This window comes from Falco biarmicus, chromosome 7 (genome assembly GCF_023638135.1).
Source record: "Falco biarmicus isolate bFalBia1 chromosome 7, bFalBia1.pri, whole genome shotgun sequence".
In the NCBI taxonomy this organism is placed as follows: domain Eukaryota; kingdom Metazoa; phylum Chordata; class Aves; order Falconiformes; family Falconidae; genus Falco; species Falco biarmicus.
Window position 1 is genome coordinate 42,536,435 of NC_079294.1, and position 15,032 is coordinate 42,551,466.

A 15,032-nucleotide genomic window follows, 5' to 3' on the forward strand; every position below is an offset into this window, starting at 1 on the left:
TTGCAAAGTCTGTGTTCTCCAATTCCCTTGATATACACAAGTAAGGAAATCCAGTTTGATAGTGGAGGCACTCAGTCTGAAATGCACAGGGACCCCTCCTTCCTATTAACATTACCCAAATATTGCCAGTTCAGATCCCAGATGTTACCACATTGTCAAACTTCGGTCTTCCAGGATGAAAGACAGTGTGTCTGCATCTAGCTAAACTTACCTGACCACAAGACCAAGAAAGCTGTTTCCAGCAATTGCAGTACACGCTGTGGGAACAGACCTCTGCACCTCAAGCAAGCACAGGAGCCAAGTTCTCTGGCACTTAATGAATCCCTAATAATCCAGGCAACAGGAAGGAGGAAGCTGTTAAAAGTTATGTTATACAGGCGTTGAGAGCCAAACATGAATGGGGATAAAGGGAACATTGTCACCAAAGGAAAATGAAGGTTAACAAGTGCAGTAAATCATTCAAGTTAGCATGAGTGCCAAAGACGTCCTCCTAAAGCAGGAAGGAGAGAGAGGAGTCTGTTCTATATGAAAGGAGCAGAATAGCAGAGCTGTGTCTTTGTAAAAGCCGAAAACTATTTAATCAGCTGGTTACTTGCTAATCTAGTAAGTCTCTTCTGTGGTAAAAAATTATTCCATAAGTGTTTAGAAAACTAAAGGACAAAACCAGCCATTATTATCTACCATCTAAATAGACTAAAATCTGCTTAAACCTCAAAACTAAATTCCAGTATGATGAAATGGTAAATTCATGCGCTTTTTTTTTTATTTCCTATTAGGGAACAATGGTGTTTTTTTTAACTCAAGGCATTTTTTCAACTAGATTTCACTCCATGATTTTTTATTTCTTTGTTATTAGCTGTGGGCACATACGCAACCACAACAAAAATATGAAACATGCATTTTAAATGTGTTCTAAAACTGAAGTCCTCCTGGCTCTGGAAATGGGGATCGGTACTGCATCATTTAACAGGAAACACTGTCTCAGAAAAGGTCAGAAAAAAAAAAAAAATAAAGAACAGCTTTTCACTATGTTTTCATGATAAGCACATTGTGGTTTTGAAGAATTTATGGAGTGGCCAAAAACCTGAGCTGGGTACCTTTCTATGAAATGCTGTAGGGGATGCTGCCACTGCAGTCAAAGGTGTGACTGCTGCGTATACAGACCTTCTTAAGCTAAATTTAAGCTCATATGCATAGTGTTGCTAGACACAAGCAATTACCTGCATTCAGCAATACTAGTCATTAAATGATCAAATCCTCCGAGGCGTTTGCAGCCCAGGCTGAGCTCTTTATCTCTGTGCCACAGCAAAATGGTTTCACATATGCTCAGCTCGAGCACACGGGCAGAAGCCACAGCCACACCATGACTGAGCTCCAAGCACCCTCCTGGGGTGGGATTCATCTCACATAATGCCACAACCTTACGGCCAACCAGCCTATGTGAATTGTCCAGCTTCCCTCCCTGGTGAGTGAAGGGAGAGGCATATCAAGAGTGATTCAGCCAGCACATCTCAGACAGCCAGGATGGGATGAATCACCTCCTGGAACTGTCCTGTCTCTCTCCCCCACCACTGAATACAAAGAAGCTGAAGCCTATCACACAGTTTAAGGAAGGAGAAATTAAACCCATCCTTAGAAATCTGGATAGCCCAGATCTGGGCAGCATCCAAACCCATATCGTGTTATTACAGAGACAGATATTACGGAGCTGAGGCATCTTCCTCAATATGAGGTTGGAGAACAAATCTTACTAATAACAGTAGGCTGAGATTTTCTGCAGATACAATAGTGTACTTGTTTCTCCATTGAATAGCCAATTATTCCACAGAAAGTGATGCTACACTACCCTTGGTTCTGACAGGGTTTCACAGAAGTCCCCATTGGCTTAAAGAAGGAACTGAATTAGTTCATAAAAAAAATGTACAATCACAAAGTAAACTGAACTGGGGTTCTTGATCTCAAAAGGGAAAGAGCTGGTAAATTATTAATTATAATATATTGAACTATAGACAATAATAACTGAAGACAACTGGACTGTGAAAGATAGGAGAGTCAGACACCGGGACGCAGAGGACACCCAGAATCTCAAAAGGTAAGAAATATCCAAAGGTTGTACCTCAGAGAAGGGGGGAAAACTTGTAAAGCTGGGCATCAGTTATAAACGCATACATAATCACCCCAAGGAAGAAAACAGAAACAGAGGACTAACAATATATAAGAAATAAAAAAGTTGATCAACAAAAAGCTACACCTTAGAGGATAAAAATAGGGATAAAGTGAGAATTGCCAAATGTCAGGCTGAACTCTTCCTTGTAAAGAACATTAAAACAAATACCCAAAGATTTTTCACATTCATAAATGAAAAAAGAACGTAAGTGATCAAGCTGCAATAAAGTAAAAATAATCCAGGCTTGGGTGAAAAATTAAATTAATTCTTAGCTTTAGTTTTCAATAATGATGTTTATGTTTTCCAGAAAAGCTAATGCATCAAGGAGGAAATAAACAGATACATTACCTGAACAAATGTTAAGGGAAAGAGTAATCAGAAACACTGAGATAAATCAAAATGCTATCAGTGCAGCAATAGGTTTGCTAAGCTTAGGTTAGCTGGGTACTAGCCAAATTCTCCTGATAGCTTTCTCTGACAACTCACCCCATTTTCTAAATAAAAGATAAGTAGTATTTCAGTAATGTAAGGGGTGAAATTATTAAGAAACACAGAGAAAGCAGGGACCACAACTGGGATGGTAAGGTGACTGAGGGACCACAACTGGGATGGTAAGGTGACTGAAGAACTTGTGAAAAGGATGGCAAAATGGAAACCATTAAAAAGAAGCCTAGCAAGGGTTACAAGTGTCAACTCTTGGTGATTTCATCGGTTTCTTAGTGAAAGCAGCAGAAATATGATATTGTCACAAAATCTACTGATGGCACACCTTTGGAACACACTGTCAGTGCAAAGAATAACTGAGTGGGAATAAAGGAAAATGTGATAAAGCTTAACAAGGCAGTCTCAAGGCACCCATTACAGGGCAAATTAACAAAAATGTCTACAACTACAATGATCTTTAGCTGAAGATGACCGAGAAAAATAAATATTTGGGAATATGGGTTAATCCCACAGTGACTCAGAGCAATCAGTGGGTTGCACTCACAGTAGAGGTTAATCCAGTTTCAGGACGGATGAGTTGAGTGTTTCCAACATCAAGAGGAAAAGCCAAACCCCAATTACAAAGCAAAGATGAATTCTCGCCTGGAGTAATACGTACAGCTCTGTGTTAAACAGATGTACTTAAACTTAACTCCACACAGAGAGAGGCAGCTGGAATGGCCAAGAAAATGTTCATAAAATTGCATAAATGAGGTTTCTAGACATGATCAGTTTTCCTAGATTAAGGAAAGGAAAACAGGCATGTTTATGCAGGGGGAGGGGGGGATGACTGTTCTTTTGAAGCACATTGAGAAGATAAACATGAGGGAAGGAAAAGTAGTATTTAACCAAGAAGGTCAGCGCAGGAACAAATGCACAGACCGCAAATTAAGGCAGACTTGCAGACACCATGTGTTAAAGTGGATTTTGACCATTTATGGGAAGAGTGATACGATGAACCTGCCCATGAAAGCCAATGGCTCAGTGACTCAAAAGGTCCCTGTGAGTTTTACCCCTATAGTATTTTTCTGCTTTTGTTTTTATCCTTTGAAAAGTCAAGGTGAGGCAAATACACTCTCAAAGGGAGGATGCATGTCACCTCAGCCTAAACTATACCACGGAGGAGTCTGCAGCTGAGCTAGTCGCACTAGTGTGTCGTTACAGTCAGTGGTGAGAAACAGGCATTTTAGGGCAGGGTGACGACTCAGACCTGTTTTGAAGGTGCACCTTAGAACATGAGGAGCCAGACCCTGAATGTGCCTGCATCTTCTTGTGGACCATGCCTGGCCCTGTGTTTCGTTAGATGAATCCCATGCTTAGTACAGCTTGAAATGTAGTCCATATACTTTATTTAAAGAAGCATGGGCAAAAATTCCATTACCTTTCCCTCACCAGCAGTAATTATATATTAAAAAAAATAATTGACCCAAACAAATCACTTAACTGATTTGTGAAGTTAAGATACAGCACAGCATTTGGTACTGAAGCAGTGAAAAAGCCACCATTTTTGTAAACCTTGAGCAATCTTCACAGAGCAGTTGTTACATGATGGTACACAAAGTAAAAGAAAACAAAGTGCCTACAGATTTTGGGAACAACTGAAATGGTAAGTCTTGCCAACAAGAGCCGGTAAGCTGCAGGCACATACCCAGAAGGTACTATTCCGTACAGTACAGGAGTGCTGGAGGAGTATCCAGGAGGACTTATAGGCTGTCTGAAATTTAACCAGCAAATCACTCCCAAAATAAATTTTTGAGCTTAGCTACTTAAATAGAGCTTAGCTCTAAAATCCCTGGTTAGCTCCTTAAATGCTTCTTTACTGGAGTTAATGTTAAAATTAATCTGCCAACATATCTCAGAAACCCTTCTTTTTAGATAAACAATTAATGTAATAAAATTGCATAGTTACAAATCAAAACACTATAATTAAAAAAAATAAAAAAGCAACATTTCTGATTTATCATCGCTGTAAGAACCGAATTTAGGATTGCATTCAATTTTGCAAAACCACATGAGAGTAAGGGGATTTGCTTTTGCACAAGCTGTCTAGATCCTGGGTCCAGATACAAGCAGAGTCCATCTAATATTTGACCTTGCACCACTGGCACCAATGGGAGTAGTGACCGCAGTGAGTGCAAAATTGAGTCCTCACAGCAAAATGAAAGTAAGTAGGTTTTCTCATGCAGCCTCTGAAAGCACCTCTAAATTTATCGCTTGAGATTTATTTTTTCCAGAAGGATGGGTGAGCTTTTCATACTTTTCCCCCTAACACAAATGTCAATAAGCTATAATATTATAAATAAACTTCTAGTGAGTTGTTTATGGTATAACTATACAATGCAATACATTTCAAACATTGAATAACTGAGGTTATATAAAAAGGGCAATTTCAAAATATTTCTTCCAGATTCAAGTTAAGGGGGATGTGGCATCTTTGCACTATTTATTTGTTACTGTGTCCATGTGCTCAGCTGGGTGAAAAAAAAAAAAGAAAAAAAAAAGAGGATGATATCATGAAATCTGATAATTTTCACTTACTTAGGGAAGGCAGACAGAGGATGAAATGGGAGGGAGAAGGTGTGTCACATTGGTTGGGACAGCTTTTGAGCAGGATGCGGAACTTAGCTGATAGTTTAATGCCAGCAACAAACCAATTTTCTATGCCAATATAGGAATTAAAAAAAAAAAAAAAAAGGGAAAAGAAAAAGTATCTGGAGAGAGTAACCTGAGCTGCAATGGTCCTGCAGGTACTTCTGGAACTACACGTAAGCCTGCCGCCAAGGGGTAGACGTAACACACAATAAGACTCACACCAAGATACAAGGCTGTCTTGCTAGCAAAACTTTGCTAATTCTGATATTAGCCATGCAGTTAGTTTCTCCATTTTGTGCAGAGTAATTGCCAGTCCCTAAGCCTGCGACTCTTTTCCTCCCATTGACGGCTGTGCACAGCAATCTCAGTAATATGGATTTGTGCTATTCCCATCAGCATTATTTCAGTGAGTATCTGACCGGATTATTTCATTTGCTTCGCCTCTTTTGTAAGAAAAGGGATCACGCAGGACTCAAAGCTTCCCTTGAAAGTACTCCATACACAATTTGCCCCAATTGGACTCTGTATCACTTAATACAGCTCTGACTGAAGATCTGATTTACATGGCTTGTACCCAACATCTGCTTCCCAGTAACATATACAACACATAAAAAAAAAAGGGGGGGGGGGAAAGGCCACTGAGATATAATTAAAGTTCAGTATGCCGTAATCCACATCAGAGCGGTGCACCATGAGGCTACCAGGTCACACCCATCTTGTGGGACAACCCTGTCTGCCCTCCCTCCCATCCCCGCTCCCCCTCCCCTCCATCAACTCCAGTTCAGATCCTTCCTTTCACAAGTTGCCCCTCACATCAAGATGACATCCATGTGTCTCCACAGGGGAACCTGCAGAAATATCCCAGACTTTGTATAGCATTAAAAAAATAATGGTAATTAAACAGTGGCAGAACTTGAATAAAACCTTAGCTTGAATAAAGGCTAAAGAGACGTGGTGCAATTCTGCAACTAAGTACAAAAGGGCTGACAGGGATGAAGAAGTGACAGGGGTGAATTATAGCTGACCACCTACGTAATATATGCCTAAGGTGGATATATTTATATTTGGAATTATTATTATATGGTATTATTATATTGTGGCTTTCCACACACTCCAGCAGGATGACAGTATTCTTCATATTTAATTGCCTTCTGACTGCATAACAAAGGGGAAAATGCCAGGTCCCAGGCTTAGCGCGTCTTGTCGTTACGTTGCTAGGAGTTTTCATCATAGTTTAACACTTGGCTGCAGCAGGGATTTAGTCCTGGGAATTATTTTCTTCATGTCAGCCACCTAGATTTAAGAAGGGTAGCTAGCCATAGACTGTTTCAAAGCCAAAACCGCATGCTGAAACACACAGTTATATTTTCACCTTGAATATGCCACTCAGAATGGGGTCCATAAACCCTTCTTCAAATATCTCCTGAAAAGGGAACGTTAGCAGTAAAGCCCTGCAGATGTGAATATGGCTAAAATAGTTTTTCTCAGCTTTTATTTGCTTTCAATTTACAGATATTGCTATTTTAGTTGCTATTAATTGCAGTGACAAAAAGAAATTTCTGCCACCGCTGAAATAGATCAATAATAGTAATTAAAAGAAGATTACGATTACAAGGATTCCATGCCCTAGTATGTCCTGCACAGATCACTAAATTTTAAAGGCCATTGGGTCATGCAGTCTTACATTATTAAACAATAGACATAGAACTTCAGAGTTTTAGGTCGTTTAAATTTGTCTGCTTTCAATTCCAGCCATTGGCTCATGAAAACTAATTTTTGCAGAAAGGATGATCTTTTATACAACCCATTTGAAAGCCATCGATTTGACTATCTGTATGTATTATCCTGACATCTGGTCCCATTCTTCACAACATGTGCCATGTCATTTTAGAGCCACGTTTCTGGCAGAGATGAGATCAAGCCTCTATGTTTTGTTTCATTACAAATGCAGAAATTCATGAATCTCAATGAAAATTCCCAGAAAATAAATAAATAAGTTAATAAATACATAAATAGAGACACCAATATTTTTCCAAACAGCAAAGGAGGCTTTTTCAGCTGTATTTAACAATTCATTTGGGGAAGCATTTTCCATTTGACAAAAAGCTTGTCCATTCACCTAGTAGCTTTGGGCGTATTTATTCTATATACTAATTTACAAAGGCTCAAATGCAGCCCTCAGCAGCACTGTATTAGCTTGCGTGTATCTGAGTGTGAGTACCTGAGGGCCTGCCAGCTCCAGGTACTCTCCCAGCTGCATGGGTCCATGTGGGGACAAGAGCCAAGCACCTGCACAACATCCTGGTTTCCCTGGGATATAAATCCATCTGGTCCCAAAGGGAGCTGTAGCATGGTTTGATCGTATCTGAACAACAAATGGGATCAGCATCCTCAGGCACACGGTAAACCCATCTGCTGACTATCTGCAGTGTGACTGATAATTTGACTTGTATGGAATTGATGGTTACCCATTCCATAAACAACCTTTTGGTAGCCCAGACTGACAGTTATTGGATATTTACATCTCTCTAGTAGGTGGAACCATATCTAGGTTAAGCCTCAAGGTAACATAATTATCTAGCTTCAAAAGCAGGGGCTTAGATTTTAGAAACATAAGTGATGGTGCATACACCAATGGAAGAGTTGATACATACAGCCAAAGTACTCAGGGGAAAAAAATGAGAATCACAAGTGACAGGTAACGCCAAGACAAAAATCGAACTTTCAGTCGCTACGTACTTCACAGCCTAATAATGATAGCAACTTCGTGTGACCAGAATGGACGGGGTTTGAGCAACCTGGTCTAGAGGAAGGTGTCCCTGCTCACGGCAGGGGGGTGGAACTAGATGATCTTTAAGGCTCCTTCCAACACACACCACTCTGATCATCTTTGGATCCAAACACCATATTCCCCATTACTCCAAACTCCTTTTTTTTGTTGTTTTTTTTTTCTTTTAATTTAAAAGAAGAGGCAGACATGCACTTTTGGACTAAATCTGAAGTTTCAGAGAACTTTTTTACTTTTAAAAAAATATTTTAAAAAACAGCCTAGTTTCAGAGACTCTGAGCACACATCCTCCATTCTGGTTCATACCTTAAAAACTGGCTAGATTCCTCAGTATGTTTTACAGTGTCCTTTCTCACACTACTACATATGAAAGGTTTTCAATATGGCTTTGGTTTAACTAGGATGTATTTCAGTGCAAATAATGTTTCCCAATTAGAAAAGATGCCAGGTATTTTTCTGATTTCTGGGACTATCACCCTACCAATTTTCTTAAATAAAGTACGTATCTCACTAAGGATTCCACTTTCCTCTCAGCTCATTTTTCTCCAGCCTATTTTACCTTGTTTTCCTACCCTTTCAGTACCACTTACACACTTAATTCCTCATCCATCACATCAATTTAGATCACTCTGTGCTGTGCAAGGTATCTCTCTCTCTCTCTCTCTCTCTCATTATCTTACCTTTCCCCTCCTTGTCATACACCCAAACCTCCCTGAGCAGACTGAAAGAACCTGGCTCTGTAACTCCAAGCATGGAAAACTACACTTCTAATTCTGCCTCAAACCATTTTAATCCCCCCAAATTCTCAATTTGTGTCATAATTATTTTCATCATATCCTTCTGTTAAGGCTTTACATCCTCTCAATAACAACATAACTTTGATTTGCAGTCATGTTTCCCTCAGGTGGGAATTTCACAACACTGCAGCCTTGGCCTAATGTTTTCCGTGATGGAAAGGACACTGTTCCTACTCCAGCCAAAACTAACTGCCTTTGAAGAACTCCAATCCTCAGTAACAAAACTCACATTTCCTTTCTTCAAACTCCTTTTTTAAAAATCTTTCAATTATGTCCTTAATTCTGACATTATAAACAGCACTCACCTGCATAAGGCATCTCATACAAAGACTCAGCAGCCTGTGCATGAGAACCTCCAAGCACCTTTATCACGTATAGTAATGTACATATACAACAGAGACACAAACCTTAAAGTTCCTTGGCTTTATCCTTCCTTATGTGTGAGAAACCTGCCCATAAGGAGGAAAAGAAACGGCCTGCAGTGATGTCCTCCCCACCTAGTCCTGTATCAACTAACAAAACTGCATCTGATGCTTTATGTGGAAAAAGGAGGATGGAGGTGGGACACACGAGGGAAGTTTGGAAAGCCACCTTTTACTCAGCTGGCTTTTAGGGCTAATCACTCTGATTTAGGTCCATCCTTTGCCACCATACCAAGACCACAGAGAGCACCAGGACTCTGCCCACAAGGTCTATACCACTAAGCTCTGATTTTCAGTTAACTTTCACCGAAGTGCCACAATCACCTTCTTTAATGCTAAAGACAAATGCCCTCATCCAACACCACGGGCCAAGATAAAGAACTAAAACCTACCAGAATCAAGATCTAAAAGAACTCTGCTCTCTCCTACTTGTCCTAAGGAGGAAACACTCACCTTCTAATGAGAAACACTCTCCTTTTAATCAGTCAGATTATTTCTTCCAAATTAAGCTTATTGATTTAGTTATTCTTTATCTATGAACAGTGAGCTCACTGCTGCTAGTGAGCGAGAAAGTTAAACCCCAGAAAAGAAAAGCCAGTTAAAATAAATGCTAAAAGTCAAATGAAGATAAAGAGCATTGGTAACTACAACCACCCAGAACACACTGACCGCCTCAGAAGACTTAAATGTCACAAAGGAAGACATTGTCTCTCGCACACACACAGACACGCACACACACAGACACAAATCTCCACTGGAAGACAGAAAAAAGGCAAAATGTTAACCCAAGAAGAAAAAACTGACTGTTTACATACCTGTTTTCATAATCCCTTCAATTATTTTCAGGTACTAGGGGAAACTGGAGGTGGAGGGCTTTGCATGCTAGTACATAAGCAGTTACAATACTCCAGTGTCTGCTGGAGGCTCCAGGGCCATAACACCCCATTTCATGAGAAATAAATGTTACTATCTGTTCTCTTAAAAAGGAGTCGATATTTCATATGTTTGAAGGTAAATGACAGCAGCTCCAGGATCACTGGAGCTCATGATACCTTGCTGTTTTTATTACATTTTGGTTAAAGTTTGCCACTTTAAGCATGCCTCAATTATAGTGCACTATGCCAATGATCCCCTTCACTGTCACAAATATTACAGATAGCTTGTTTATTTTCCATCTATATGTTAGAGAAAGAGGTTAAGCTCGTCATCTAAATCTGTACTGCTTGGGTACAGAAATTTTCTGTTTGTTTTACATATTAAAGCACAAAAATCTGGAAAGAACATTGCACTTCTATAAAAATCAGGTTTCTCAGTCTGAAATTGGCTATTTTATAAAGCTGTATTATATTTACAACCTTGATAATAGCACCTCCTTACACACCCTGACTATACAACCTGCTTTCAGATGGGGAGCCCTCAGATGATCTTGAATTTAAGCTGCAAGTATTATCACTTCTGTCGTATTTGCTATAAATAAAGTGGAACAATGTCAAAAGATGGTACTCAGCAAAGAGACAGGGATGGAATTTTAAAGGAGCTCTACAAAGTCTGCACTAAAAAATAAGAACGTAGATTTCATATAGTGAGGATACAGAACTGCAGAATTTGAGAATTAAAAAAACCAAACAACACTACTCAATGGTGTTCTAAGAGAAAGCTGTTGAAATGTCAAAAAATGAACAGAGGCTTTTTCATCTCTTTACGGCCCTAAAGAAAAATTAAAACAAGTCCTAATGGCATTATAGTTGCAGTTTAATAATGAATTTTCTCTACGCTGACTTGTGCATGCATTATGTTGTAGCTATTGCTTGTTTTCTCTATTATCTTAGGCTACAAACTCAATTTCATAAATGTTAATACATTTAGCAGTTAAAAAGCTTTAATTTAGTTTCCATTCAAGACATTTATGTCTTCTCTCCTCAATCAGTTTCTACAGTTTTTCTAAAATTCCAACAGTAGATCAAGAACTGTTTAAAAAAAAGAAAGAAAGAAAGAGATAAACCTCCCTCTCAATCAGATATTTAAAAAGACATCACAAAAAAAAATTACAGCATGGTTCAAGAATTCTAGGGCAGGATTTTAAAAATTCTCATTCAGAGACATTCTGTATTTCCACGTAAGTCAGTGGCAAACTTGCCACCAGCTTCAGTCAGAGCAGATACAGAGTTTTGATTATTTACATTAAGCTGTATTAGATTGCCCTGCAATGGATTAGGACTGCTTAAGGGCAATCACTGGCTATGAGCTTAAAAAGGAGGCTGTGGCAGGGGGACATCTCAACTGCTCCAGCCTATTTGGATATGGATGTACAACAACACTTTTGCATGAAAAGCGATTCCAAACCCCACATCTATTAATGCACACATCCACACATGGTACCCAAATCTTAAGATACCTCTTCTCCGACACAGGAGTGCCCCGTAGGTAAAATCCAGCAGCTTAAGGCCACCCCTCCATATTTGCACAGAGCTTCAGTTGCTTCTTATTGCTGTCAGATGCCTGGGAGCATGCACCTAAATTAACTCCTAATTAAAACAAGTCTTTTGAGGTGGACTGCAATCACTTACCTCATCCACATTCTCAAAGGCATTGATGATGTCATATGGTAAACAGGACAGAAGATCAATCACAAACCATGTTTTCAGGTAGTTCATCCTTATGAGTTTAGGATCAGATATAACCTCTCCGCCAGGGCCAACAAAGGTCGTATGAAAGTTCAAAACAATGTCAACCAGAAAAATAACATCCACGACGCTGTCCAGCACAAGCCAGGCAATGTTGTTCTGTTTTGTCTTGAAGGAGACATTATATGGAACCATAATTGCTGTGTAGAAGGTTAGAATTAAGATGACCCAGTCCCAAGTGGTCTTAAAAGCACAATAATGCAGTATAATGTGTGGTGGAGTCTTTGGAGCTTCTTGCTTGTACTGAGGAAGAATATCAGATCCCAGCTGAAGAACCTATAAAAGACAGAAAGCAAAAGTTACTGTTTTAATGAATATGATCCAATAAGGGGATTTCTGTAAGGAACAGCATAAAGACAGGACTGTGTTCATTGAACACTGCAATTCAACCTGCAGTTTCTAAATTATCTGATGTATTAAGAATCTATGGAGGCAGCTGCCACTTGATGAATGGGAACAGCATAGCATCTAAGGTCTTTGCTGACGGACTGAGGAGAAACTGACACAACAGCTTATGCTCTGCAGTTATACACACAAGTATTCCTTCATATCTTGAAGTGTTACAAGACTAACTCTTCATGCCTGACCCCTTTTTTAAACCACTGTTGAGCCAGAAAAATACCCTATCAAAGGTAAATCAGACTTCAGCCTTGTTGGCTCACCACCTCCTAAAACAAAGCATTGCGCGCACAATTTCTGCCCTAACACCCTGGCAATATCATGCTTCCTTCTCACCTCCTTCAAAGAGTTTTTGCTTTTACAAGCTCAGCATTGCTAGTAGGTTCTCTTTTATTTCTCCTAATTACTTTTCTTTTTTGCATATGACTATAACCTCCTGCACATGGACTTTTGTAAAAAGTGAAACTAGAAACATTGCAAAGGAACCAAGCCAAATTTGCTTAAGACATTCCTCCCCCCAGATAATCTAATTACCTCTTGTCTCAGTCCAACACAAGAAACAAAAGCACAAAGGAACACACAACATGACAATATATTGCACTGACAACTGAAAGATTCATGTCTATTTTGGAACCAGTAACACTTTTTACATTTGGAGATCTCAAGTCTGTATGGGATAAAACATACAATCCCAGCAATTTTTAAACTCATTTCAGCCCTACACCTGATGCACCATCTTTGCAGGGACAGTTGGATTGTGTATGGCAGTCCTATACGCGTAAAAACTATCAAATGCAGGATGTTTCCTCAGTGAAGAGGAATGAATGGCTCTGAATAAACAGCACAACAACTAAGAGTATGAATACCACAGATAGAGATTTTCCATTAATTCTTTGCAGTCTTATTTTTAAGATGAGAAAGCCGTTACTGAGATTAGACAGCAAAAGTCAGCTCTACTCAAAATCTGTTCCTCAAAAATCACCAAGGGACAACAACAGCAGCCTGCCTTATTCTGTGTTGGAGGATGTGGCTTCCCAACATGTCTAATCTGGCCCAATGTCAGACTGTGATCTGATAGGATGCAAACCTGCTTCTGCCTACCTATTCCCACCCTCCCTAAGGTCACATTTAGCAATTTTGTTCTGTGAGGAAAGTCAGTTAAAACCAATATGATGAAAAACTAACCTACTGTTACATTAGTTAGTCATTTGTTTTCTATGAAGTCAGCTGAGTTGCACAAATTTATCCTGTAGCCAAAAAACCACTAGACCCCCAACACAGGCAGCAGTGAGAGTGCAGCAGAGACCTCCAGGAGACCATGGCTGCTCCCTTTGCCTACAGCCTCATATCACACCAGCTTTGGTGTAACAAAAAGCCATGTGTTGAGCTCCAGCTGAAGAGCAAGGCACACCGAGTTGTGTGGTCCCAATGGCACTCTAGAGACCCTCACAGATGCCAAACCCCTGGTGAGACTCATAAAAGTATGAGGCTCCAAGTGTCCCTTCCTCAGTGACCAGGACAAGACTTGCTAACAGCATGCCTGTAATGGGCCAGCAGGCAAGGTTCAGCTGGCCACTGTGGCACACTGAATGTCCTGGTGGATCCACAGGTCCTCCCCTGGAATAAAAGCAATGATCAAACCAGTCATTTTTTCACAGCAGCCTTTGTGCAAATCCATGAAACTTCTTTTAATGTCAAAATTGTCCCCTGCACTTAACACACCATTTTGGCTTTGACTTATAAGCTGGTCATTATCTCCAGTTATCTCTCTGGACTCATCTGTGGTCAACACTTTCTGTCATAACGAAACAGTACTGGGACTTCTCTCCTTGGTTTCTCCAGACATACTTGTTCCCTGCCTTGTTCACTGGGGCAGAAGCTGGAAACAGACTCACTATAGCTGGAATAATAGCTACTGAGGGCTCGAGCCGAATGCAATGAACATATGCTTGATAGTTCCCTATGCCTCTAGTTGTGGAGTGCTTAGGAGCTCCCATGATACTGTAAAAGCATAATTATTATTCTTAACATAATATCATGCTGAGTTTGACATGGTGAGTGGGTGGCAAGTGGCTGTGGAGACCACTGAACTATAATGATTATTTCTTTCATGCTGCATGAATTTTTAATTTTAAACCACTAAAGAATACACAGTATCTTGTTAGCTGCATTCATCACAGACTCTCTGAATTATTCCTGTATGCAACTAACAAAAATGGCCAATAACTGCTAAGCCTGATAAAGGTGGGCGGTATTTTCTGCAAGGGATGAGCTGTGACAATAACACTCCTCCACAGACACAGGAGTACTGAAAACGGGGCCTGTACAACAATGGCGTGCCTGCACTCTGACAGCACTCTACAGCTCTAAACAACTTGTAAGAGAGGGGACTGCACACCCACCAAGCAACCTGTTCCCGAGACAACCTGCTCTCTTACATGAGCTTTCCTTACTGCCTGATCTAAACTTTCCTCGCTGTGACTTAATGCCATTACTTTTTCTCTAGCTATAGTGGTCCTCATGAACAATTTCCTCCCTCAACCTATGCAACTGCTTTAAGACTTATTTGAATATTGCTACCATATCTTCTCCCGTGTTTTGTTCTCTAGACTAAACCAATAATGGATATCAATGGATTTACGAACACTGAAATGTCATGAATCAGAAAAGCAACATGTAAGAGAAACTTATCAGTCATTC

The 15,032-nt window shown here is 39.9% G+C and overlaps 1 protein-coding gene across 1 annotated transcript in view; it reads right to left on the reverse strand.

The window, feature by feature from the left end:
* The window catches only part of KCNH5 (potassium voltage-gated channel subfamily H member 5), a 160,209-nt gene that overhangs the window by 101,412 nt on the left and 43,765 nt on the right, over positions 1-15,032 (reverse strand). The window contains exon 6 of the mRNA XM_056347502.1: positions 11,817-12,209. Coding sequence (XP_056203477.1) covers positions 11,817-12,209 — 393 coding nt within the window. The remainder of the gene's footprint in view (positions 1-11,816; positions 12,210-15,032) is intronic.